This window comes from Mangifera indica, chromosome 12, assembly GCF_011075055.1.
Source record: "Mangifera indica cultivar Alphonso chromosome 12, CATAS_Mindica_2.1, whole genome shotgun sequence".
In the NCBI taxonomy this organism is placed as follows: domain Eukaryota; kingdom Viridiplantae; phylum Streptophyta; class Magnoliopsida; order Sapindales; family Anacardiaceae; genus Mangifera; species Mangifera indica.
Window position 1 is genome coordinate 5,021,858 of NC_058148.1, and position 25,005 is coordinate 5,046,862.

Consider the following 25,005-nt stretch of genomic DNA (forward strand, 5'->3'; position numbering starts at 1 on the left):
TTGATGGACACTACACCTCTCTCCCATCTAACACTTGGTGTCTTTATAAACTTAACTCTCAAGGTTGACCATGAATAATTTCCCCATATCGTCTCTTTCTAATTATTCTTTTTTCAACAACCCTACGATCTCCTCATCTTTCTCTACACTGTGTCGTCCTTAATAAAATCCAAATAAATAAAATAGTCAAGATTTGGTGCTCAATGTAACACACCAGCAGCCGTGCCACCTCATATTACTAATCATCATTAGTCATTTGGTCCTTGTAATATTTGTTTTTTTCATTATAATTTACACAAAAATAATCTGCATGATTCTTTTTCATAATTGACCCATTATGATTCTCTAGCTTTTTTGATCCATTTATTTATAAGATATGATAATTAAGAAGCTAACTTTTATTATAAAAATGTGATCATAAAGTTGAGATCTCGTTGCTACATCAAAAGCCTTATGCTTCTGATGTACATAAAAAATCAGATCATCATCTAATTTGATCTTCCAAATAGAATAATTTCGTTCTTTCTAGAGAGATAATTAAATATTTAGCTGATTTTCAAAAAAATATTAAATATTTTCTTAAAGTTGCTAAAAACTCTTCAATGTATGTAATAGAACCCTTTTAAAAAGTTGAAAACATGTAAACAATATTTTTAACTATTTCCGAAAGAGAATTATTATGTGTATATAAATAAATACAGAAATAATATGTCATCATATTATAATTCAAATACACCCAATCATAAAATATATACGTTGGGAATTGGAAGATTCATAATGGAAATGTGTTAAGAATTATATTTAAATTTTTGGCATGTTTCTGCCGACATAATAATAAATTGTTTTCTATGTCAACTTTGTGTAGAGCAAGCTTCTAAAACTATATAAATAAAAGACTGGTTTATAATATGATTAGCATAGAGAAATTAATAAAAGAATATTTTGTCTTCATACCTAATTGTTTTTCTTTTGTGTTATAATATATAACGTTGGCAGGTGATGTAGCTATTTCAACTTAATAATATAATTTTATTTTACATCTGATTTGTAATGCTAAATAGCTGTATTTTGAATATTTCCAAGAATGAAATCAATTACTAAGTCATATAAGGGAAAACGCTTTTCCAACAACCATTTCTCCTCAACCAAGTTATAGAATCAGAAGGCTTCATCTATCTGTTATTGAATTCTAATTAGTGATAATGATGGATGTATTATTGTTAATTATTTAATATATATTTTTTAGTGCATGTCATTGTTGTGTTACGTGGGGCTCTAATTAGGAGACAGACTATAAATTAAGAAAATGATTGGTCAGTTATTGAATGAGGTGCAATTGCACAATCATTCTCTTCACTCAATTCTTCGTATTATCACAATTTTTTAAATATTATTATGCGAATTAATTTTGAATAATTTCAATTAATCTACATTAAAAAAAAATAAAGAATCCATGAAACAAAATACCATTTTGATTTGGCCAATGGGCAAGACGATACTCATTTACCCATTTTCACTTAATATTCCATATAGTATTTTTTTTTTATTTATATAATTTTTTAAATTTAAAACCACTTAATTATCTTGAAATATGTCAACTTATAATTATTAAATTAAAAGTTATAAAAAAAAACTTTCTTTGTTATTTAACATTATTTCAAGATTATATCTAAAGTTATTCTCGAAAACATTTCACTTATTTCAATCTTCATATTGTAAGTTTGAAACAAAAACTAAATTTTGTATAAACATACTCAGCTTAATGGAAATTCTCAAGAATCTAAACCTAGTTTTCACTACCAAGAGTAAACTCTTATGTATCCAAACATTATTGTTTTTTTAATAAAATTATGTATACATACTTTTAATATATATATGAGTATATATAAATATGTCATTATGTGATTGAATGATTTTAAATTAATAATAAAATAACATCCACTTACATGATGATACATCCATGTACGTAACTATTTATGTAAAAATGTGTACGCATAACATTGTTTATAAAAAAAAAGTAATAATAACAACTTCCTATTTAGTCTTTTGGTAATAGGAAAACTAACTTATCAAATTGAGTTATTAGTCCATTTTAAGTGTTACTACGATGATTATAGTTTGATTTTCTATTAGAGTAATAACTTACAACTACATTGATTACTCTAAATTAACTTATTACCAATAATCCAATTATTATGATTATGGTATTATGAATATGATATCTTTTTGGGTGTGTAATATGTATGTATATATGTATGTGTGTGTGAATTAAGTTTTTATAAACCACCATGGCATGAAAGAGCATATCCATTCTTTTATAAAGAAAAGTGAAAATGATATAACGTTTTTCATGTAACAAAGGTGACTTGTCTATTATTTGTATGCCCATCCAATTAATTCAACGTACACTCAATTTCAATTAGAAGTTCTTTGGAGAATTCTTTGGATGAATAATTTGTAATTAAATTGAATATAGATCTAGCAATTTGTGTCATCGGATTATATTCATATTGTATTTATTCGATTTCAAGTCAAAGATCCTTATCCCTAACTCAAATTGAATTAGAATTGTGTCCAAATTAAAAATCTTCCACAATTTTTACTCTTTTAGTGTTTTTAGTGTCTCAATATCTTTTCCAAATTACCACAATCTATTATTAACAAAACACACAACATAACACTTTTTTGTTAGAGCCTATGTCATGAACATGTTATTAATTGAGTACTTAGAGAAATAATAGTATTATAGTGCTAGAAATTGCAAATACTTGTAGAAATCTAAAAATGTCTCCCTTTAGCCTTTCCACAATCAATTGGAGACTAGGGTTACATGTGTATGTAATCGAATATGTAAAATGCAATATCCTGTAACTTGATGAGTATTGTCATCATCATATGATTTTGATATAGTAGGGAAGTGATTGCACTTTGACAGTAATTGTTCAAGTTGTTGAAAGTGATTTCACAATAATGGAAAATTATCAATTATTGTTAGAGAGATTTAAAAAATTGTGACTATCATTGACTCTTAATTTCTCTTCGCTAGTTTTGAATGAGATCATACTCTATTTACATCTTCTCTCGACTTGTGGATTGGCATGTCATCTATCTAGTAATCATTAATTTGTAGATTGTCTTCTTGAGCTTCCAAATCTTTGAGGACATTTTTGGGCCTTTGTAATGGGATGTTTGTTGGTAAAGCAAGCATTCATTATGGTTGACACGTGGGCCAACATGATCCACCTTTTGGCATATCCTAACCTTGGCACGTCCTAACCTTGGCACGACCTACAAATTTGTTAATTGTGTCAAGGCTTACAAGCACAATGGGTCAACTTGACATAACTTACAAAAATATAAAAATTTTTAAAATTTAAAAATATTTTCGCTATTGATCCACTGAAAAGCCCATTAAGGCATGATGAATCATGATAAGGGTTGTGGCACAAGCCTTCATATTTTATAAGCTAGTACAACTCACTAGGGCTTATATTTTTGTAGGCCTTAGCTTGACACAACTTGTGGCATGGTGAGTCTAGTTTTTTTTGGCCCTATTTAGTTCAACAGATCCCATAGTTAGCCCATGTTTAACCAAATTTTCATAAAAGGCTTAATAGGCATTTAGGTGCTCACGTTGCCACATATATCAAGTCTTTGGGATTGGTCGTCAGGTAGACCAACTTATCAAAAACATTTTTTGAACCATCTCATGGTGGTGTCGAATGTTCAGTTCCCCTACGACAAGAGTTATCATTTGCATGTCAAGGGTCAGTGTCCCTGTAATGTTAGTAAGATCCTTATATTGTCATTGGCATCGTGAAAATATGGGTTATGTTTTACACTTTGTCGATTGGCTTTGCTGTGGTGTAAGCATGTATGTTGCTTATCGATGTCACTTTAGTGTGATTTTTTTTCAAACAATTTGGATTTGTAACCAACCAAGCTTGTGACATGTTTTGCACACTGACAATTAGCTTCTTATAACAACACTCATCAAGTTGTGCATCTTAGGTCAACATCATTGTTTGTCTTAGGTCAACATCGTTATCACAAGAGTTTCAATTTGGAGGTAGTTTACTAGTGTCGTGATGAGGCATGATAGGTCTATCGTGTAAGTTATCATTTACATGCAAAAAAGTGACAAATTCCACGCTTTATAGGTTTTCTATCATCTCTCGAAGAGACATGAAGTAACTATACAAAAGGCATGAGACCTTATATTGGTTATTGGTTAAGAGGAAATTGGTGCCCTTATGGGTGTTATCGGAAGAACATTATCTAGTCACTAAATAAATGGTTAAATTGCACTAGTCAAATCAACTATTGTGTTGCCACCTCAAAGTCCATAAGTGACTACCCCTTAACTACTATATTGTGTTATTCTTCAATATGAGGGTTCAGTGACCTTAGAGGTGAAGAATTGTGACTAGAAATATCTTTGGCAACAAGTCTATTGAGGATTTTTGACCTAGTTCTCTTGCCACGTTTTTCCATTGGAGAGAATATATTTGTGATAGAAAAATTGCAATAAAATAATGTGTTATTGCTATAATATATTTTTGACCTGAAATCATTTGTGATGAGATTACCACAAACGAGAAGTATATTGAATGAATGTAACATTCAATGCAAGAAGGTAAAGAGACAACATGATTTGTAATATGGTTCCATCGATAAATTAAAAGTCTATGCCTACAAAGATGTTTTTGCTTAAGTACTTAGAGAAATAATAGTATAATAGTGCTAGAAGTTGTGAATGCTAAAAGTTCCTCCCTATAGTATGTCCATAGTCGTGAATTTATACTAGTGAAAGTTAGGGTTACATGTGTATGTAAATGAATAAGTAAAATGTGATATCTTGCAACTTGATGAGTGTTGTCATCATCTTTCAATCCTTACATGGTAAAGAGTAAATTGCACTTTGATTTTAATTGATAAGGTTGTGGGAATTGATTCCATGATAATAAGAAACTATTAATTAATGTTCGAGAGATTGCAGGAGTTGTGACGATCATTGACTCATGTTTTATCTTTGATGTTTTTGGATATGATTATGCTTTATTAACATCTCATCTCAACTTGTGAACTAATATGTCGTTTATTCACTAATCATTGATTTCTCTTTGACTGTTGTATCTGCGAGTTTGATTGAGGATGAGTTTTGAAATGCATAACATTAACAATGATTATTAAAGATGATAACATTATGAATGTGATTTCTCGTGTATGTGTGTGTGTGATTCAAGCTTTTATAAATCAATGAACATTTTAAACACCATGGCCATGAAAGGCTGAAATGGACAATACCTTGCAACTTTAAGTGACCAACTATCTGTGAATCAAGGTAACATGAACAATGACTTTTTTTGGGGGAACAATGTTAGATTCTCTCCTCAAGACTCTTAACTATACGGTTGTGTTTGTGCAAAAAATCTCATATTGAACAAAATTCAATGACTTTGGATGATATAAACTTCTTATTTTTCTCTCTTTCACGAGAGCTTCCTTCTTCTAAGCATTTATGAGATTATTTGCCTGTTTCATTCGTGTTTACAAAGGAAAACAATAACTTCTTACCAATCAGTATCAAATAGTTATCATATATCTAAAAATGAAATAGAAAATTAATTTTGAATTTAAATTTGAATGTAATTGCTAACACTATAACTCTTCCTCTTATGTATACAAATGATCTACACAAAAGTAAAGGTGATGAGGCAATAGGGAATCCCTATAAAAGACACAAAACTCTCACTAGAGATCTTTACACAATTAAGTCCTTCTCAAGACATTTCTATTGTAAACATTATCAATACTTTCTTGAAACACTTCCTCGAAGAAAAAAAAGATAATCGTGAATATAGGCTTCCGAATAGTTTGTTGAACCACTTTAAAAAAACCTTTCATGTCTTATTCATTTATTTCTCATCCACTCACATCATCAACAATATAATGGGTAACAAAATTATCCAACATTTTTTATAGTTATTATCATAGTTTATTTTATGTAAGACTTTAAATTGTGTACTTATAGAAAATCACATCAACAATATCCATTCTTTTATAAGAATATTGAAAACGATATAACAATATCTATGTAACAACAATGACTTGTTCATTATCAATATAATATAATAATATTCATATAACCATGGAGCTTTACTCATACTTTAAAAGTTGGGGCCAGTTATTACAAGGCCAAACTCCTCTTTGATTTTTCTTATGAAAGCGACACTAAAGAGACAACCAACCATACAAATTGCATGTAATAGCTAGTTATGTCATTTACATAAAGGTTAAATTAGAGTACGATTGAACAATCATCATCCAAACTAGCAAAAAAGAGTGAGATATGGTAGATTCAACCATTTTCATGATCTTTTGAATGTGTCAAACCCAATTTCCAACATTTATAAGATTACATTCCTATTTCATCTGATACTTTAATAGGATAGCAATCACTTTTTTCCAAATCAAGATTATCCAATTTCCATAGAAGAAGAATTGAATTAAATGTATAATTTCATTGTTGTACTAAAAATTTAGTACATTCAACTGCGCAATTACATGTCACCATATCTTTTTTTCTATAAATTAAAAATTATATAGAGGTGAATGTGGACAACACATAACAGTACTAGCATGCATATTATTATATTGCTAAAAGTATCATCAATAGTACAACAGTAAAAGTAGACTTTTGAGTAATAAACTTGACCACCTTAAAAATCTCTCATGCTTAAAATTGTTTTATTATTTGTTTGCACTAAATTACATTCTTAATTTATTGTAATTCTTGTTAATGCAAATTTTATGCTTCAACAAATATTATTATACAAATTAATTTTGAGTAATTTCAATTGAACAAGAAAGAAATTAAAGAAATCCATGGAACAAAATACCATTTTGATTTGGCCAACAGCAACAGGTAACTAGATATTCAATGACCAATTCTCACTTCTTAATACTCCATATAATATTTTATTTATTTATTTAACTTCTTAATACTCCATATAGTATTTTTTTAATTTATTTAACTCATATTTAATTTTTGACCACATAATCAGTTTAACTACATTAATTTGTAATTTTTAAATAATATTTCAATTTTTTTTAAATTAAAAGTGATATAAAAATTTTCTTTTTATATTTTAAATTATTTTAGGATTGTATCTAAAAATTATTTTCGAAAACATTTCATTTATTTTAATTTTCATATTTGAATGTATTTAAGAAAAATCAAAATTTTATATAAACAAACTCATGTTCATGTAAATTCTCAAGAATCTAAATTAGAGTTCACTGGCAAGAGTTAACTTTTATTTATTGGGAAAAAACATATTATTTATTATTAAAAGGCAAAATCTTGCAGGGGCAAGAATATTAATAATAACAAATTACCAAAAAAAAAAGTAATAATTAACAACTTCATCTTTGTTCTTTTGGTAGTAGAAAAACTAACTTATCAAATTGAGTTATTAGTCCATTTTAAGTGTCTTTAGGATGATTATAATTTGATTTAATGTTAGAGTAATATTTGCAACTACATTGATTATTCTAAATTAACTTATCACCAATAATCCAATTATTATGATTATGGCATTATGAATAAGATATCTTTTGTATGTGTAATATGTATGTATGTATGTATGTATGTATGTGTTGCAAATAGAGTTTAAGTCCATTTCTGTGTTCTAGGTTGACATTCTATTGCATATTAGAAAAATAAAAATAGGGTTATGAGTAAATTTTTATTAATTTTTTTAATTCATATAATTATTTAGTTAATCTGTATCTTTATAGGAAAAAAAGACATAAATATTCGGAAAAGGACATTGAAATAAGAAAGAAAATATGATAAGTTTCCTGAACACATTAGAAAAATCACAAGCACAACACAAGAACAGAAAACAAATTCAAGCGGTCAAAGTTAGTGCAAAACAAGAAGTACGTGGATTAGAAAAGATAGAGATTTGGCAAATTTAGGCAAGAATCAAAGATTCCTATTCCTTCAAGGAAAGAACACTATAAAAGACCTACTAAAAGAATAGCAAAAGAGCTTTTGACCCCTTCAGCTTTCCGCGTTCTTAGTTCTCTAGCTATTTAGCGACAGTGTTCTAGCTTTCTAAACTCCCACAATCCACCAAGAGATCGCAAATTCGGTACAATAGCAATGCATCCAGAGATGATAGTTAACAACTCAAATGCATATACAAGCAACGATTATATTCTTTCTTTGTGCTTTAAGTTTGCAGTGTTTCCACATATTTGTTGTTGTGTTTACAATTTATACGAGTGACTAATTTTGTTTATTCTATAAACTAAGAGGGATCCTTCAGTCCCCATGAACTTGTAGCATTTTATATTTTAATAATATCATTAATATTTGATTTAATTAATGGGAATTAAGTGTCTTATGTTAAGTTTAAGGTCTAACTTCACACGTGTTAATAAGCTTACATAGACTATCAAAAGGTAAACACGGAGTTAGTGCATGTATTCGTTAAACATGAAACCTTAATACTAGAAATAGATTAAATCCTTGTGGCGTCATTGGAATCACAAAACATAAAGAGTTTTTGTTATCCAAGTATCATGAAAGTAGATGTTCGCTTAATACTTACACGCTTAATCAACCTCACAAGGAGAACTATAGTAACTTAGGATATCCAACTATTAACACATCGCGGTTTTCATAAGTGCATAACGCAATGTACAAGTTTGTGTGAGATTTTCTGTGAATTCTTATTTCCTAGAAGCTTTCACTATACGAGTTCATTAACAGTAACACAGTTGCGACTGTTAGTTGCATTAGATAGTCTCATTCATAGTAGTTTTATTAGTAGAGTAGTTTTAGTCATATTTTCATAATTCAATTTAATACAATTTGGTCTCTTTCTCTAATAAAGGTTTCAAAATAAATCAGCAGTCAATTTTTCAATCCTTGTGAGATCAATATCTATTAAATTATTTGACGATTCATATACTTGTGAGCGAGACACATCAATATGTGTATGTGAATCAAGTTTTTATAGACCACTATGGCATGAAAGAGCATATCCATTCTTTTATAAAGAATAGTGAAAATGGTATAACAATATTCATATAACAAAGGTGACTTGCCTATCATCTAATTAATTCAAAATTTCAATGACAAGTTTTATTTATTTATTTATTTATTTTGGAGAATCCTTTATATGTTTACAATAATTTATACATATCTTAATTGTTTAATGCAATTCCCAAATTAATTTTTCATTTGAAAAAAAAAAACCCATAATAAATATAAAAATATTATTTTTATGCCTTCTTCAAATGTCCACCACATCAAAAAATAAGAAAAATTCAAGATAACCAACTGTTAATTTCTAATATCAACTCTGAAAGATAAAAATTCAAGATTTATCTTTTAATATTAGCCATGGAAGATAAATAATATATCTTTTTATGGCCAACTAAATTTCATCAAATATGTTTATATTTATTTTCAATTTTTTTACAAAAAGTTGTTCTTATGTCATAGTTTCATAGACTTGTTCATAGAACATCTGATCAATGAACACAATGTCGGATAACGAAAACACAAAACTAATTTCTTCTTTTAAGTTTACATGTGTTTTATGACACAAATAACAAATGATTTTCGTATACAATACTAACTTTAAAATCCTTAATTCAAGCTCATGAATTCCAAGCAGCAAACATAATGTCTCATAAATGATTAACAAATTTCTTCTCACACATTGGACATGAAAAATAAAAGGGCTTAACTTTATTAATTTCTTTTTCACAATATTGGTTTCTCAATTAGCTTTTTGCTGAATTATTGGCAAATTGTCTAGTGCTTATATGATTATGGGATTCCAAGAATTTTCCAATTCTTCCAACTAAATAAGATCTTCATCTTAGTTATGAATTATTCAAGCATGATATTATATGATTGATACAAGAAAATTGTATTAGGAGACAAAATAAGAAAATGAAAAATTAAGTAGTTTGAAAGTAAATATATAGATTTATAATTCTCTTTGATGAATATCTTAATCTTTTTAATATTCAGATTACTTTCACAAGACAAATTAATTATAAAACTACTGGAAATTTTGAACATTGAAATAGTAAGCGATACCGAGTTATATTGACATGGTAAACAATATACAAGTTACCAATTCTTCGTTTATAAATTGTTACACTGATGCATGCAGGTGTTTTGTTACCTAATTAGTAGGGATCCTACCCTTCGGTGAGCAAGCAAGGGTGCAACGGTAACATCCCGAAGTCTATACGCAATTTAAGCTTAACCCATATAAAACCGTTTTATGATATATTTCAGGAATATATATGACGTAGGATTTCTATTAAGGGTCATTTGGTTTCAGTTTTTAAAGATTACCTTGGTAATTTATCTTTTATTCTCTTATTTCATTTGTCAGTAATAAAATATTACAGTAATCTTCTATTACCAATACTGACGTGACAGATAATATATGTGATAATTTTATTACCACCTTAACCTTAGGTATTTAAAGATTATCAAGACAATCTTGATTTTATTATAATTATATTATTATTTATTAATTTTTTGAGATAAAAATAAATTTATTTTTAACTAATATGACAAATAATATAAAAATATTTAAAAATAATTATATTCAAAGACATTTAAGTAAAATAATTTACTAGTAATCTTTTATTACATTTAACCAAACATAATAATTATTTATACCTACCAAATTTTATCAGAGATAGTAATCATTTATACTCAATAATTTTCTAAGTAATTTATTTTTAAGGTAATCTTTCTATTTTAGTAATAAAACATTATCCAAACCAAACGTTAGAATCAAAAATCTTAGTAGGGCTTGTCTTAAGATTATGAATCCTGAAATATAAATATATTATTCTCTTATATAAGTTATATAACAATTTATTAGAATACACATCTATTGTAATCAACTAGAGAAATGATGATATACTCAAATAATATCCACTTTATTAGAAATAACTCTATTTTGAGTGAAATATAATAAATTGCACGAACTTTCTTTTTATTATATTATTATTTGCTTAATTGATTCACACCCTCTAATTTATTCAAAATATCCAAATTACTAGGAACTTTCCATATATTGGTACATATCTTCAATTACGTTATATATTATTTGCTTTTCATTGTTAAAATAATGTTCTTTGAGTGTGTTAGGTTTGCATAATATTTTATCAATAAAAACAAAATATTATTACAAATATAGATTATTGCATATAATTATTATTATGTTTTTGAAAAAATTATCTAGCATAAATTATTATTATATTTGATAAAAATAATATATATAAATAATTATTATATTAAATTAATAATAATAAAATATTATTTATTTAAATATCTTTAAACGATTAATGAGTTTATAGTATTATAATTGATTAAACAAAAATATCTTATTTTAAAATATATGTTTTCTGTATTTTCTAAAATATTGTTCATGCTAATCATATATTTAGATTTTTTCATACTGTCAAATTATGAAATATATTATAAGTTTTCATCTTATTATTAATATATTTTTCATTTTATTTGTTGTTTCATTCAAAAAACGAATGTATTTTTGTTCAAAAATTTAATATCTGTTATATAACAAACCAAAAATTATGTTAGTAAAATGATTACACAAACCAAACACACCCCACAAACTAAATAATTATTTTACAAAGAAACCTTATTAGACTCTTTCATTGTAATATGAAAGAAAGTTGAAATCACCAACCACCAAGCCCTCTTTTTCTCCTTTAAATATGATAAAACTAAAATTTAAAAATATAATCAAAACTTCGAAGAACAATCCAAAACCAGTGTAGGTAGAAAATCACCCACTAACCACAAATCAATTAAACCCAATTTCAAAATACCTTTATTCATGTGATTGATTTAATAAAGGCTACAAAGACATAACAAAATTATTTTAAACTTTCTGAAATAACAAAAATCTTTAATTATTAATGAACCGTTTATGAGTTTTCAGTATTATGAGAACAAATTTAATGGCATAAATTTAAACAAGGCATCAATTTAATGTCAGGTTTTTTATTTTTTTTTATTTTTCACTTGTAAAAGACTGAAAGTGATGGGTAAACTAGTTTGAATTAGTAGCACTTCTAAATATGAGACCAACATTATGAACACAAGATATAATAAGAGTCCTGTAATTAAAAGTCTCATTTTATACACAAAGAGTTGTAAACCATAAGCTTAAATTACAGCTGCTCGATTCTGAAATGTAATTGCCTGTTTCGGATAACCAATCCTTGTCAATTTGACAATTGTTTTTCTTCTGTATTTTATAAGTTTATACATATATTATATATATACATATATTTCCATAATATAGTCTTTGCTAAATTAGCTCTCTTTGCTAAACAACGAAGGAGAGAAACAAACTCAGTTTGAGCTAATTTTTCTTTTTTCTCTCTTTCTCTTTGTGTAATCATTTGCTGCGTTAATTTCTTGACCTCAACTTCTCTTTTATTGATGATTTTGCAAGTGGGTCTGTTTCTGAAACAGAGAAGAAGTGAGCCATGATCCTGCAGTTCTAATTTCACATTGCCTAAACGTAACTCACAAGCAAAAATCACAGCCAAAGTGAACCATTTTCAGAAGCCTTCCCAAATAAACAAAGACCCGTGTTCTTTTCGCAAACCCTTTTCCTCTTTATAACCAAAACTACATATTCATTTACTCATTGAACTATCTCTTTTACTCCTCTTTCACAAATATGGAGAAACTGTCGACCACCGTCATTCTTCCCGAGAAATTCCAGGGCCCCCGAGACGATATTCCAGAACAAGTTGGAATGATTTGGCAGCAAACGAAAGCGCCATTGATCGTGCCAGTACTGAAAGTTTTAGTATATTTATGTTTGGCTATGTCCATTATGGTCTTCATTGAAAGAGTTTACATGGGCATTGTGATAGTTCTGTTGAAGTTGTTTGGAAGAAAACCTGAGAAAAAGTACAAATGGGAGCCCATGAAGGACGATGTTGAGCTCGGAAACTCAGCTTATCCAATGGTTCTCGTTCAAATTCCAATGTATAATGAAAAAGAGGTACAGTTATCGTTAAAGTTTAGTTTAAATTCCAAACTCTCTCTCTCTCTCTCTCTCTAAATATATATCTAAGATATTGTTCTATAATCTTCAGGTTTATCAGCTTTCCATTGGCGCTGCTTGTGGCCTTTCTTGGCCTTCTGATAGGATTATAATTCAAGTTCTTGACGACTCGACAGACCCAGCCATAAAGGTTTGGCATCGAATTCAGATTGTTTAACACATTCGCTACAAATTTTTGATGTGTTTTATGACAATTTTTATTGGGGGAAATGAACAGGATTTGGTGCAGATAGAATGCCAAAGATGGGCGAACAAAGGCGTTAATATAAAGTACGAGATAAGAGATAACAGAAATGGGTACAAAGCAGGAGCTCTGAAGGAAGGAATGAAGCATAGTTATGTTAAACATTGTGATTATGTCGCCATTTTCGATGCTGATTTTCAGCCTGAACCTGATTTTCTATGGCGCACCATTCCATTTCTAGTTCACAATTCAGATATTGCCCTTGTTCAAGCTCGATGGAAATTTGGTAAAATCCTTTCTTCATTGAGCCCTTAATTAATATTGTTTTTGTTGAATTAAACTTGAGTGTTGGTGGTCTTTTTATGATGATGTTTTTTTCTGTGCTTTTGGACACACCATATCACCAAAGCAGTGCAGTTGGGTCAATTTTTGCTTCCTTTTACTTTCTCCTAACTTTTTAGGAAATTATAGAAAACACCTGGGATCTGGATTTATGATAATTATACGCTTAATAACTTTGAACCAGTCAGTTTTTTCACTTTTCTTTTTTTTTTAAATTGTTAACTTATTTTGAGCGATGATTACACATATAACCTTCCAGAAGGTTAGAAACTTTTCCAAGTTTTAATTGCCCAAAAGCAGTCAAAGTTTCAATTAGTAGGACAATATAATGGAAAAGGTCTTAATGTCAATGAAAACGAAAACTTAAGGGGTCAATTTGATCAATTTTATTATATGGCTTGATGTAAGCTCTGGGCTGTGACACCATCAGATAGAAACAAAAAGGTGGAGGGTCCACTCTTTATTTATATTCTTGATTTTTCTAATTTTTAACAAATTAAAATGTGACACATCAACACATCATGAAATCAATGTGATAAAAAATTAGTGGGTCAATTTTTTAATGCATGGCACAATAGAATAATCTTCACCAGCATAAGCAGCAGCCAAGGCCAGCTCCCAACTATTCAATATAAGGACAAAATAAAAGAATTTTTTTTAAACTGACAGTGTATAGGCCACCAGAAAGGACAATGACAGGTTCTCTGATTTGTCATTTGAAACAAAAGTTTTGGTAGGTTTAAATCACCAGTTCTAATTAATTTAGATTGAAAAAAAAAAACCCCAGTTGTGTTCATAATTAATTAATATTTTTATTAATTTGATAGTGATACTGCAACTTTCAGTTTCGTTATGTTTACTTAGTAATTTATGTTTATGTTAGTGGAAAGTGAAGATGGGTTTTGGATTTTATTGCAGTTAATGCAGATGAATGTTTGATGACAAGAATGCAACAGATGTCATTGGATTACCATTTCACTGTAGAACAAGAAGTTGGCTCTTCAACTTATGCATTCTTTGGCTTCAATGGTAAAAAAAATTTGTATTCTTGTAATATTATTAACAAAAGTAATTCAATGGAAACTAAAATGCTAACTTGAGAGATGGGTTATGTTGAATGATTTATGCAGGGACCGCCGGTGTATGGAGAATCTCAGCTCTTAATGAAGCTGGAGGATGGAAGGACCGTACAACTGTGGAAGATATGGACCTGGCTGTTCGTGCCAGCCTCAAAGGCTGGAAATTTGTTTATGTTGGTGACCTCCAGGTACTAAAATCTTGTGGGAAAATTTGTTTTTTGTAAGTGTTTGTTGAAATGCCTGTGCGGGTTTTTCTTTTGTGGGCTTTAAATGCATTCCTGAGTCGATTAGTATTGTTTTATAGGTGAAAAATGAACTTCCAAGCACCTTCAAAGCCTACAGATTTCAGCAGCATAGATGGTCTTGTGGCCCGGCCAATCTCTTTAAGAAAATGGCCGCAGAAATTTTTAGAAACAAGGTAAGCTTTTTGTTTTTCGAAACAAAGCGAGAAAAGGAAAAGTCACTTAACATCTTCTGTTTCTAACTATTTATCGTTTTGTTTATTGCAGAAAGTCAATCTCTGGAAGAAGTTCTATGTGATTTACAGTTTCTTCTTCGTTCGAAAGATTGTAGCGCATATTGTTACATTCATATTTTACTGTGTTGTTATGCCTGCAACTGTTTTGGTTCCTGAAGTGGAAGTTCCCAAGTGGGGAGCTGTCTATATTCCTTCCATCATCACTCTTCTCAATGCCGTTGGCACCCCAAGGTCTTTAAACTATCATTTAGTTGTGTGAAATCTTTGATTCTTAGATTAGGCGAAAAACCATTTTTTCTTGTGTATTAATCAATAGTTTCCAATACTTTTTATATAAAATCCTGTAGATCAATTCACCTATTGATGTTCTGGATCCTCTTTGAGAATGTCATGTCACTGCACCGGACTAAGGCAACGTTCATAGGCTTGCTGGAGACAGGGAGAGTAAATGAGTGGGTTGTTACTGAGAAGTTGGGAGATGCTCTCAAGTCAAAATTTGGCACCAAAGCTCACAAGAAACCTCGTATCAGGATAGGTGAAAGGTATACTGTTTCCACAAAACTTCACAGAAGCATTACCAATTAAAATTGTTTGCTGTGTAGTTTACATTTTTCTGTTTTATATAAACAGGTTGCACTTGCTAGAGCTTGGAGTTGCAGCTTACCTCTTCTTTGTCGGCTGCTATGATCTTGCATTCGGAAGGAATCACTACTTCATTTTCCTCTTTCTCCAATCCATTGCCTTCTTCATCGCAGGAATCGGTTATGTTGGCACATTTGTTCCAAACTCTTAGCAAAATTCTTTGTCAAAGAATTTATCATCTCCAGAAAACATCATCATTCATTATATCTCAGTTTCTCCAACTGATGATGTGATTTAATTTATTTGAAAATTTCTCCATTCACATTGTTACATTTTTAGAATTCTACAAAGGGTTGGTCTATTCTTTCAAGTGAAGTTTGAATTTGGAAAAAATTTGTTACAAAAATTCACATGTATAGATATGGAAAAATTGTTGGAAAGGAAAGTGAAGCAAAATATATTTTATTGGAAATGTAACAGACAAAATGACACAGCAATTTAGTAGAGACTGAAACAGCTGGGTTTTGAATATGAGTAGATTGTTTGTAAGTGGCGAGTTGAGATTTTTTTTCATAAAACAACAAAGTTGGGTCAATTTATTATTATTTTTTTAAACTTCTTTTATGGTTTTTCTGTAGCTTTATATACTTTCTTTTCTCCAAGGACTCACAAGTAGCAGCATTAGTATCCCTAAGTGTTCTTCGCTTTTCATCCTTGGATAAATGGCAAAAAGAGCACGGTATTTATATAGATAACTAATGACAAATTTTAGTTACATCCATTTCTGAATCTATGAGCTTATTCATTACATTAGCATATACAGGTAAAATATTTAAGTTTGCTATTGGACACAAGCAAATTTTGTGCATGAATGAACTTTAAAAAGTGAAGCAAATAAGCATGAGCAGCTTTCGGGATTTAGGCCCTCTTATCAATAATGTTGAACTCAGTAGCGGAATCTTCTATGATACTGGTGAATTCGTGCAGTAATGAGATTGAATGACTCATAGAAACATTGATGAAGACATAAGGAGATCGCAGGAGATGTTATATCAAGAGCTGCTTTTAGGAGCAATTACTAAGATTTTCAAAATGCTTACATCTCTACAAGAGGCCTTGTCAAAGAGTTCCTTCTCCAAGATTGAGATTCCTGGAACAAGGTTAACAAAATAAGCTTAAATAAAAACCAAATGCTCCCTTATGTTGAAGTTTTTCAGGTAGTTTTTGAACAAGTCTAATAGGGAAATACAAAGATTAGAGAAAAAAGCCCATTAGTTAATTTTGAAAGTGGTTTAGGAGAGAAAGATTTATTACCAACCATCCTTAAAGATGGTGAGCGTTGTGATTTCATTTACGATAACTGCAAAAACATTTACTTTATTGGGTATGAAACAATTGTCGTATTATCAATGTGGGTTTTGATGCTTTTAGCCACCAATCCATAACATGAAATCAGAGTTTGAAATGAAGTTGTTGAAACTTGTGGAGGTCAATAAGGCTCAAGCTTAGCTCGGCATAAAGGAGTGAAGCTCGAGTTCTCAAAACCATGCTATGATGGCTAATGTTTAAACTTGGCTCAATATTATAAATATAATATTGTTTCGAGATATTTGAACTTATAAATGATTATTTAAAAAAAACTTATATTTATTAATAAAAGGAAAATTTGAAGAAAAATTGAATTATACTGAAAAAAAAAATCGTAAACTCATTTATAATGGTTGAAATGAGTTTTTAAAGTAATTATTTCAATGTGGGAATTCTGCAATTAGGTTTATGAGAATTAGGTTTATGTATATGACAATCCCACATTAGAAATGAATATTTTAATAACTTATTTCATTCGTTATAAATAAACTCATAATTTGTCTTTCAACCTTTTTCAAATGTTTTCTTTTATATGCTCAAACATTTGTTGTTGCATTGCTCTTGTTTGCCCTACGACTTGTTTATTCTTTGTCTCTCAAAAAAGGCACCAACTAGTAAAAACCAACTACATATTTTTTCAAATGAACTCTGAGTTAATGCCCAACTCTAATATTCTACCGAAAAGATAAAATGATTTTAATCTTTTTTTAGTTTTTTATTGCTCTAATGACTTATTACAATGAGATTTATGTATTTCTTCCTGTAAGAGAAAACTTAAGCAGCACGAAAACTAATCATAACCTCTAAGAAAGAAAGTACTATTCATTTAAGAAATTACCCCCAGTTATTATTGATCGAAATTCTACCTTCATAGTTATATTATTAGATTTTACAGAGAATTCAGCAGAGGAGTGATATGAAATTAGACACGTCAATTGGACCGGATCGAATAGAGGTTTGATACGAAACATAAAAAAAAACACGACACAAGAAAACCCGACTGATACTGTAGCTATATTATTAGATTTTACAGAGAATTCAACAGAGGAGTGATATGAAATTAGACACGTCAATTGGACCAGATCGAATAGAGGCTTGATACGAAACATAAAAAAAAACACGACACAAGAAAACCCGATTGATACTGTAGTTATATTATTAGATTTTACAGAAAATTCAGCAGAGGAGTGATATGAAATTAGACACGTTAATTGGATCGGATCGAATAGAGACTCGATACGAAACATAAAAAAAAACACGACACAAGAAAACCCGACTGATACTGTAGCATATCGAGCTAGGCCCATGAGCCTATTAGGGCGAGCCTTGGGCTTTAATATTAAACCCATGGGTTAGCCTGACCCGGCCCAATACTGTTTAAAAATAATTTTTTCTTAAATTTTTTGTTGACAGAAGCAAGGCTTCTGCCTTGTGCAGCTTTCTGTCGCAACACAGAAGCCTTGTTAGGCAGAGGGAAGCAAGGCTTTTAACAGAAGCCTTGGCCTTCTTTTTTTTTTTTAATTAATTTATTTATTTTATATACCCTATTCAAATTTTCTTCATTTTTACTTTCATTTACAAATCTTTCGATCTCAATTATTTCATTATATTTTCAATTTTATTTTCTCTCATCAATTATCTTTCAAAAAATATTTGAATTCATAAATAATAATTCTTTGTATTTATAATTTTATTTTTATTTTTATTTTATCATTACAAAATATTACAAATGGATCAAGTATCAAATGAATTCAATCTATTTGAATATTATCATAGTATATATTTATTTATGTTTTATAATTTGAAAAATAATTTGTGTTTAAAAATTTTAAATAATTTTTTTAAATATTTAAATTCTGGCCCGGCTCATTCAAGGCTTATTTTTATATAGGTCGAGCCTTGGGCTTTTATATATTAATAGACTGGTCAGACCGAAAAATTCATTATTATTTGGGTTTTAAGCTCGGTCTGACCTATTAAACTGATGGGTAGAGCGTGAGCCAATCTGACACAGCGCATCAACACCTCTATATGAAATGTCTTAGATGACTTTTTTTGGCTTGGAGTATATCCTTCCTATTTTGTACTGTTTTTTTAATTTCTTTATAAAATTCTTAATTTGTCCAAAAAGGTAATGATATGAGATACAAAATGTTATCCTTATGTTTTGTACAATTTTGTATTTATAAGACAAATGAAATGGATAATTATGCAATTACATTGGTAAAAACACCTAGATCCTCTACTATCCTATAAAACTAGGAATTAAGTTATAGAATTGTCATGATTCATTATTTCCAATATAAAAAAAAAAAAGATAATCATGCATTTACATACACCCAAATCTCATGCTACCCCATAAAATAGAAAATAAATTATAAAATTATTAAGATTTACCTTTCCAATTATTTCTTGGTAGAAAGACTCCACCCTAATTCTAAATCAATTTACATGTTTATTTTTGGTGCAATTTTCGTGCATTTTTTCTAAATGAAAATCTAACCTTACAATAGTTTTATACCCTGTTTATACATTAAAAAATGTATTCAAATGTTAATTACAGACTAGGACTGATGATGTAAGTTTGATGTTGATTACATATATTAAAAAGTTGTTTAATGATTTTTTTTTTTTTAAAGAATCAGAGAGTTCCATTTTTATAGATTAAATAAATAAATGACAAATTAACCTTAATAATTAAAATGTTATATTTATATCCCTGATGCTATTCCACCACCATAATTATCAGAAATACATAAAATAAATAATTTATAAGGTGGTTTGTTTTCTTATTTGGTTTGGAATTTGTTTTCTTGAAAAATATACAAATTTAAGATTGTCAATGTCTTCTATGATAATGATTAGTATAAATACTATTCCACTTTAATCTAAAGTTAATAAACACAACATAAAAGTGAACAAAATTCAAATAATACACTTTAATACAAGATTATAAAACCAATCTCATTATTTTCATCTAGTATTCAATTTGATATAACACACCATTATTGAACCAGCTCCGATTCCTCATTCTCTGCTATTTTGTCGTTACAGTAAATTAAGAAAAAAAATCATTATAGATCCCTAAAAACAACCGTTTGGAGATACAAAAATTTAAGGAACTTATTAATGAACAAGATTTATTCATCCTAGGATAGATTCTAATTTGGTTGTAATGTACTCATTATGAAAATACAAGCTACCATATCGATATCGATAAACTCATTCAAAATTTCTAAAAAACTTACCAAAATTTTACTCTTTTATTCTCAAACACCTTTGATCTGTGGAAGTCTCCAATAGATCATAGTGGCCATACCAATGAAACAGCACATTGATAGCACTTTCTTTATCCTTACGATATTCTTCACCATAATTCGCTATGTTGACCAGATCACTTGATCTTTGATCTATCACGAAGACAGATATCAATTTCCTACACCAACAAATTAGAAAAGTTGTGTGAAATATATAATCAAGCACTACTCAGGAAGGAATAGAAACACATCAATCTCATTCACCCAGTGTTCAAATTTGGTAATCCAATTACAAAGTTTAACCGCCCGAGGAAACGAACATAATGAAACACCCACCAAATTTCCCAATTTGACCAATGAACAAAACAACTGATACAAAAGTGGTCCACCTTACTATAGCACACCTATACTGGTACATATGCGGTCCACCCTACTAGAGCACACCTCTATGTCCCCAGTCTAAACATCTTACTTCAAACTAAATAAAATCAGCAAATGAACCAACATTGAACTTCTAATTAAAAAATGGTATGTCATCCTACCCAAAGAATGTTGCAACTAGTACACAAACCTCTAGCAAAAATGCAAAATATAAATCTCCAATGATGGAGATGCTGAACTTCATAAAAAAATGTTTACAGCAAGATGAGATATTGTGGAAAATAAATTAATGATTAATAAGATCAATTAGAATAAGAAAAGACCTGAAAATATATAAATGATCAATTATGATCAATTAGAAAAAGGAAATGATCTGAAAATAAAGAAATGATCAATTAGTATCAATTAGAATCGATTGTAATTATTTAGTGTTTATTATGTTTCATTCTTTATAAAAAATGTGCATATATACAAACAATCCTAATCAAAGAAAAAAGAAACAACAAAGCAAATACAATTCCTTCTTTAATCATGGATTGTATCAATTTCATGGTAAATATCTACTATTTTGGAGAAATTCTGTAGTGCCCACTATTTGAAGTCCAAAAAGCAGGGGAAAATATAGAAAAGAATGATGAAGCATAGTTCATTTGATTTCAATGAGTTAAAAATTCAAACATACGCACAAAGAAATGTCAAATTTTCATTATTTGTAGTTTGCAAATGCATCTAAAAAGAACGGGCTGATTAATTAAAAGTGTTGATAAGGATGAAAACTGATCATACTTCAAAATATGAGTAGCCATCAGCAATTCAGTTTCTCCACCCCATGCATTAGGTTGTCGAATGTGCTTTATGTATGCATCAAAATCTCCTTCAACAAACCTAAGCACATTGAAAACAACCCAATAATATATATGTCATTCTAAACCAATCAACCAATTGAAATGCATCTTCAAATCACTGGTAAAACTCACCATTTTGTTTCTTTGCGCCTCTTTAAAAGCTCATCCACAACCTAACAAGAAGAGAACACTTTTCCATTCAAGTAATCGATTGTTAAAATTTGAAACTCAAACAAATTAAAAACTAAGTCTGGCAATTATTATCAAAACTTACTCCATTCTGTACCTGGGCTCTTAATTCATCAGCAAGTTCTCTTTGTTGATTTTCATCTGGGACTTCTTCTCCACTTTTCATGCAAGCACCATGTGCTAATGCTCTAAATAAACATCTCCCATCCGCTAGCATCCCTGCAAAATACCATTCTCCATTGAGATATAGATTATATCCATGCCTCAACCATAAAAACATCAAACAAAATCAATCAGTCATCAAATAAATACCAATAACAATCTCCACTGGAACTCATTCATAAACTCAATCAGAACAAACAATTTATATTAACCCACAACATTGAAGGTAAAATTAATTTATTCTTCCTTTACAAATTTAATTAGTTTCATCAACTAACCTATGACCTTGAAACCAGCACCAGACTTCTCACTTCTGGCCGCCAGTTCACATCTCTCTTTTTCATTGGAATCATCGCCACCATCCGTTACATCTTTCTCATCCACAACTGTAACAGCCTCTAGATTTTCACACTTGTCAGTCCAGTAATCAATAGGTGCAAGGCAGCCGCAAACACCAAAGAGAAGCCAAGCCGAGTCGGCACGGTGGAGCCACCGCGCCGGCCTTGCATCCCACGCCGCATTCCATGACCCCTCCCCCGGCTTTCTCTCATCTCTGCGGCGACGGCAACCGCATTTCCTACCTCCGCCTCCTGAAGGAAGGATGGCATGCCATATAGAGGCTGCGCCGCCGCCGCGTTCGTTCAAACCGCCGCCAAGGCTACAGGCGGTTGAATGATGTCGACGTTTTGTTAATTCGGCGTTGAATCGTACATGTATCGGAGAATTATAGATGAACCGGCTCTGGTGAGCCGCCGATAAACTGTGAGAGAAGAGAGAGATTGAATTGAGGATCCAAGGCTTATGACGTGCACAAAGTACACCAAGCATCACCGGAATGGTTGACCTGAAATGCTAAATTACGCTGGCGGAGGGACACCCCTTAATCCACGCATTCCATCTGCTGGAGCAACACCCAACGTCTATAAGCCTCTGAATTTTACAGGTATGGTGTTTGCTGAAGAGTTAGAATAAAATAATAATTTCCATGTAAGCAATTTAGGGAATTGAGCTTGGGAATTAAATTGAAATGATTAAAATTAAGGGGACCTACAAAAGTTAATCAAAATTTTAAGGGTGACACAATATAATTAAAAACTCAAAATGGAATATCATAATTTTAATTCCCATTTTCAAACTTACTCAAATTCCAACGTCATAATTTCAATTCAAGGAAAACAAATTCATTATATTTAGGTATTTATATAAATATTAACTCAAAATTTTATTTATTTGATGATTGTATATTAAATTTATTTAAAATGATATAAATAATTAAAATTATATTTTTTGATAGAAAAACGTAGGTTTTTTTATAATTATTATGTGGGTTTTTTGTATGAGAGGGATTTTTTGGTATTTTATTATATAAGGGTATAAACTAATATCCGATAATGTAGAGATAAATTAATATTTGACTATATAGGGAGCTAACAAAATGACCATGCAAATCATATGAGGTAAAATGATATTTCTCAACTTTTATACGGAATATTCTTAAGAAATGAAATTTCTCATTACTTTAACTACAAAATATAAATAGAAAACTTCGGTATATATGTGAATGAATACGTCATCATGTGGAGTTATATTTATATTTTTTAACATCCGTATCAAATTTTTGTAAGATTATATTTATGCATTTTGTTATCAAATTTTTAGTTACTTTAATTACAAAATAATACAAAGGAAGAACAATATGGATTTAAATTTATATTTGATTATGAAGGGGATAAACCAATATTTTACTATGTGGAGTGTAAATTCATAATCTACAATGGATACTTTAAACCCAAAACCTCAAAACTCTAAACTTAAACTTTTAAATCCTTAAACCCCTAACTTAACTTTAAGTCTTATGACGTGTTTTGTTGTTGTTTTGGTTTGGGTACAGATTAGTAAAATATTTTACTATGAGTGAATTTATATTTAACCTTGTAAGGGGTAAAATGATATTTTACTATAAGGAGGTTAATTAATATATTTTAAGATTATATATGTACTTTTAGTTATGAACTTTTTAGTTAATTTACTTACAAAATTATATATTTTCATTGTGGGATTGATTGGAATGACAAGTTTTGTTATTAGTTTGGTTTGGTATTGAGGGGATTGGATGTAAGAAAATGATAATAAAATGAAATATGTTGAAGGCAAAAAGAAAATAGTAAAAAGTCCTTGCAAAAACAACGTTTAAGTGATTAGTTTGATTAATGAGCAAATGTTTTTATATTGATCATAAAGGGAACAATATTTCGATAAGTGTGAAACCAAGAAATGTAAATAGTAAAAAACCTATCAATATGGCGTATAATAAATATGTTGATTGTCTTATTAATCTTTCTCATATGTTAATACCCCTAAATCAAGAAATGCATCTTATGAAACCACCAATTATGATATTCAACAATTGCATAATAATATAGAAGACAATGATAGTTTACAAGGGGTTGAGCCATATGTCAAGTTAAATCTCAACCTAGAAGTTGATGATGATGAGATGATGAATATAGACAATATCAATATGTCAACAACTGAAGAAAATCTAGCATGTGGATATAAGGAAAAGGTTCTGAATTGCAATGATTTTGATGTGGTCAAGAAATGGATGATATTTCTATTGAATAACCTCAATTCACAGAGAGAATCCATATTTATTATGGTGTTAAAGGTACAAGTAGTTTTCAAAATACAAATTTAGTTCATCTTACTATACCACAAAAGGTTGGAAATGTTTATGGTCTTTCATTTTATTGACTACCTCATTTTCGTAACTAGTCGTTGACATCTAATGCCCAAAGAACAGAGAGTGATAGACAATGTTTCAAAGCGGTTGACATTTTCTCGGATAAAGACTATTTGTAAGATGCATTCATATATCATGCTTTAGATAATGGATATCAATAATAAGTTCACAAAAAAATAAATGGGAGATTAAATGTCTTCATGAACAGTGTATATGGCATGCATGTGCGATA

General features: G+C 29.6%; 2 protein-coding genes across 3 annotated transcripts; one reads left to right on the plus strand and one right to left on the minus strand.

Moving 5' to 3' along the window:
• The first annotated feature begins 12,438 nt into the window (after nucleotides 1-12,438).
• LOC123192660 (glucomannan 4-beta-mannosyltransferase 9-like) lies at nucleotides 12,439-16,198 on the plus strand. Its single transcript, XM_044605294.1, has 9 exons — nucleotides 12,439-13,100; nucleotides 13,195-13,293; nucleotides 13,381-13,633; nucleotides 14,608-14,718; nucleotides 14,820-14,956; nucleotides 15,073-15,186; nucleotides 15,278-15,477; nucleotides 15,594-15,788; nucleotides 15,877-16,198. Exons 1-9 carry the CDS (start codon nucleotides 12,771-12,773, stop codon nucleotides 16,037-16,039), a joined length of 1,602 nt encoding a protein of 533 aa, XP_044461229.1. The 5' UTR covers nucleotides 12,439-12,770; the 3' UTR covers nucleotides 16,040-16,198.
• A 3,948-nt stretch (nucleotides 16,199-20,146) lies between these two features.
• Nucleotides 20,147-23,004, minus strand: LOC123230340. Of its 2 annotated transcripts, none has more exons than XM_044656524.1 (5): nucleotides 22,309-23,004; nucleotides 21,954-22,087; nucleotides 21,812-21,852; nucleotides 21,621-21,719; nucleotides 20,147-20,632 (listed from the first exon to the last, which is right to left on the minus strand). In XM_044656524.1, the coding sequence occupies exons 1-5, from the start codon at nucleotides 22,856-22,858 to the stop codon at nucleotides 20,452-20,454; spliced, it is 1,005 nt and encodes a 334-aa protein (XP_044512459.1). In that variant the 5' UTR covers nucleotides 22,859-23,004; the 3' UTR covers nucleotides 20,147-20,451. The 2 variants fall into 2 exon arrangements, with proteins under 2 accessions (XP_044512459.1, XP_044512460.1); XM_044656525.1 differs by having other exon boundaries at nucleotides 21,966-22,087; nucleotides 22,309-23,003.
• Nucleotides 23,005-25,005: the final 2,001 nt, after the last annotated feature.

What these genes read in the sequence shown, in the direction of transcription:
- LOC123230340 (XM_044656524.1), bottom strand. Translation starts at nt 22,858, where the DNA reads ATGCTTGGTGTACTTTGTGCACGTCATAAGCCTTGGATCCTCAATTCA. An exon ending in TGCTGGTTTCAAGGTCATAG is followed by an intron (nt 22,088 to 22,308) that starts GTTAGTTGATGA and finishes GGTATTTTGCAG; the next exon opens with GGATGCTAGCGGATGGGAGA. An exon ending in ATGGCTACTCATATTTTGAA is followed by an intron (nt 20,633 to 21,620) that starts GTATGATCAGTT and finishes TTGTTGGTGTAG; the next exon opens with GAAATTGATATCTGTCTTCG.
- LOC123192660 (XM_044605294.1), top strand. Translation starts at nt 12,771, where the DNA reads ATGGAGAAACTGTCGACCACCGTCATTCTTCCCGAGAAATTCCAGGGC. An exon ending in CAATGTATAATGAAAAAGAG is followed by an intron (nt 13,101 to 13,194) that starts GTACAGTTATCG and finishes TATAATCTTCAG; the next exon opens with GTTTATCAGCTTTCCATTGG. An exon ending in CGACAGACCCAGCCATAAAG is followed by an intron (nt 13,294 to 13,380) that starts GTTTGGCATCGA and finishes GGAAATGAACAG; the next exon opens with GATTTGGTGCAGATAGAATG.